General features: G+C 59.6%; 1 protein-coding gene across 1 annotated transcript in view; it reads right to left on the bottom strand.

Moving 5' to 3' along the window:
* Positions 1-862: 862 nt before the first annotated feature.
* The window catches only part of VDAG_00460 (uncharacterized protein), a gene marked incomplete at its 5' end in the record, with an annotated part of 10,128 nt that continues 9,165 nt past the window's right edge, over positions 863-1,825 (bottom strand). The window contains one exon of the mRNA XM_009651837.1: positions 863-1,731. Within this exon, the coding sequence (XP_009650132.1) occupies positions 1,089-1,731 (643 nt within the window). The 3' untranslated portion in view covers positions 863-1,088. The remainder of the gene's footprint in view (positions 1,732-1,825) is intronic.

The following is a 1,825-nucleotide window of genomic DNA, read 5'->3' as shown; positions in this document are numbered from 1 at the left end:
AGAGAGAGAGGGAGAGATCAGGGTGGTGGAGCGGAGGGGAGGGAAAAAAAGAAGGTTGACGAGAGGAGTCGCCCCGCTGTGACAAAATCCCTCCTTCAGTGGGGCCCAGAGCCCGAGGCGACCCCCTCCCGTCGCCACGCCACTTCCTGTTTTTCGTTTCCCTCTTCCCCCCCTCCCCTCCTCCCCCTCCAGCCCCTCCTTGGTGCTTGGTGCTTGGTGCTTGGTGCTTGGTGCTTGGTGCTTGGTGCTGCGACAACTCGTCGCGCCCGTAAGGAGCTCCCCCTCCTTTCCGGCACCAGCTGGCAGGAGGAAAAAAAAACCCACTCCCGACTTTTGGGTGTCTGGGTGTGCACGCCGCTGAGGGCACAGAAACCCTGGGCCGTCTTTGCCGGCCGTCCGCCCTTTGTCGTACTTGGTCGCAGATGCTCGCACTGCAGATTTTCTTCGTCATCGGTTGCTTTACCAGCTGGCAGGCTGCTACGCCAACCAATGTACGTACCCTTTGCCCCTCCTGCCTGTCCACCACCTCGAAAGGTACCTCACCAACTAGATACCAACCTAAGGTACCTACCTAGGCCTGGATCTGGGTATGCTCGAAACCGAAGCTCCAGCTTCATGGTCCGGAAACACTTCGACACGCCCGAAAGCAGCCTACTCCAACAAGGCAAGGGCCGGCCGTTTGAGTCAAACCTGCAAGAGCATGCCCATCACCATTCGTCCGACATTATGCACGCCGCCAATGACATGGGGCTGAGCCTGGGGACGGACACACATCTACCGAACGGGAGCTGCACAGAGCTGCACAGAGCTACATGTACACAGAGCTACATGTACACCGAACAATCAGGCCGATTACTCCAAGCCCACGCGACAAAGCTGTCTGACGTTATTAAGGATAGTGAAAACGCTAAAACCCGAATCATCATCTACGGCCGAGGTATCAAACGCACCAGGCTGTCGTAGTCAACCTCATCTGCTCAATCGTATAGACAGCCTCAGGCTCGGTGGATGACTCGACGCCGATGCCCATGTCATGCTGCCTATGCAGATCCCTCCATCGTCTCCCGCCTGCTGTAGTCAGCCATCCTTCATGATGACCCCATAATCCTGCCGTATGCATCCTCCACCTCGCCCGCCAGCTCCAACAGTGATACAATCACAATCTGATGTGTCAGGTTCGGCATGCGATCCCTGTGCAGCCCAATCCACTCCAGCGGCGGCGTCGCCTCGCCCATGTCCCGGAGCTGCGGCGTCTCGATGATGGCCGGCTCCAGCGCCACGTAGTCGTACTTGGACTGCGGCACGTTGACCTCGGCCGTGATCTTCTGTTGCTGCTGCTGCTGCTGTTGCTGCTGCGCCGACAGTGACGATCGCGAAGACCCGCCCATCGCCTGTCCGCCGTCCTCCGAGTCCGCCGCCTCCGGCACGCCCGTCACCTTGATCGCCGACAGTGGCAGCGGCAGCTCCTTGCCCCACGTCTGCTCCAGCGACTTTGCATGCTTCGCCCACATGCCCCTGATGTAGCTGATGCGCGAGTAGTTCCATCCCACCTCCACCTTGCCCCCAAAGGCACTCTTGAATGTGTACTCGATACGGTTGCCGTCCGGCCGCTGCCACGTCTGCATGATGGCCTCCAGCTTGGGCACCTTCAGAATCGTCCCGCCGCGCGATCCAGTGGCCCGGGCAACCACGTCCTCTACCGTAATCTCACTCAAAGTCTTCGGCGCTTCACTATTGCGCACCCCAGCAAGTCCTATCCGGAGCTGGCCCAACGTCAGGTCGAGGATGCTGTGGATCCTTCTCTGCTCCATGCTCGCCGCGAATC

This window comes from Verticillium dahliae, genomic scaffold (genome assembly GCF_000150675.1).
Source record: "Verticillium dahliae VdLs.17 supercont1.1 genomic scaffold, whole genome shotgun sequence".
In the NCBI taxonomy this organism is placed as follows: Eukaryota; Fungi; Ascomycota; class Sordariomycetes; order Glomerellales; family Plectosphaerellaceae; genus Verticillium; species Verticillium dahliae.
The sequence above is the reverse complement of the archived record's forward strand: the minus strand, read 5'-3'. Positions and strand labels throughout refer to the sequence as shown.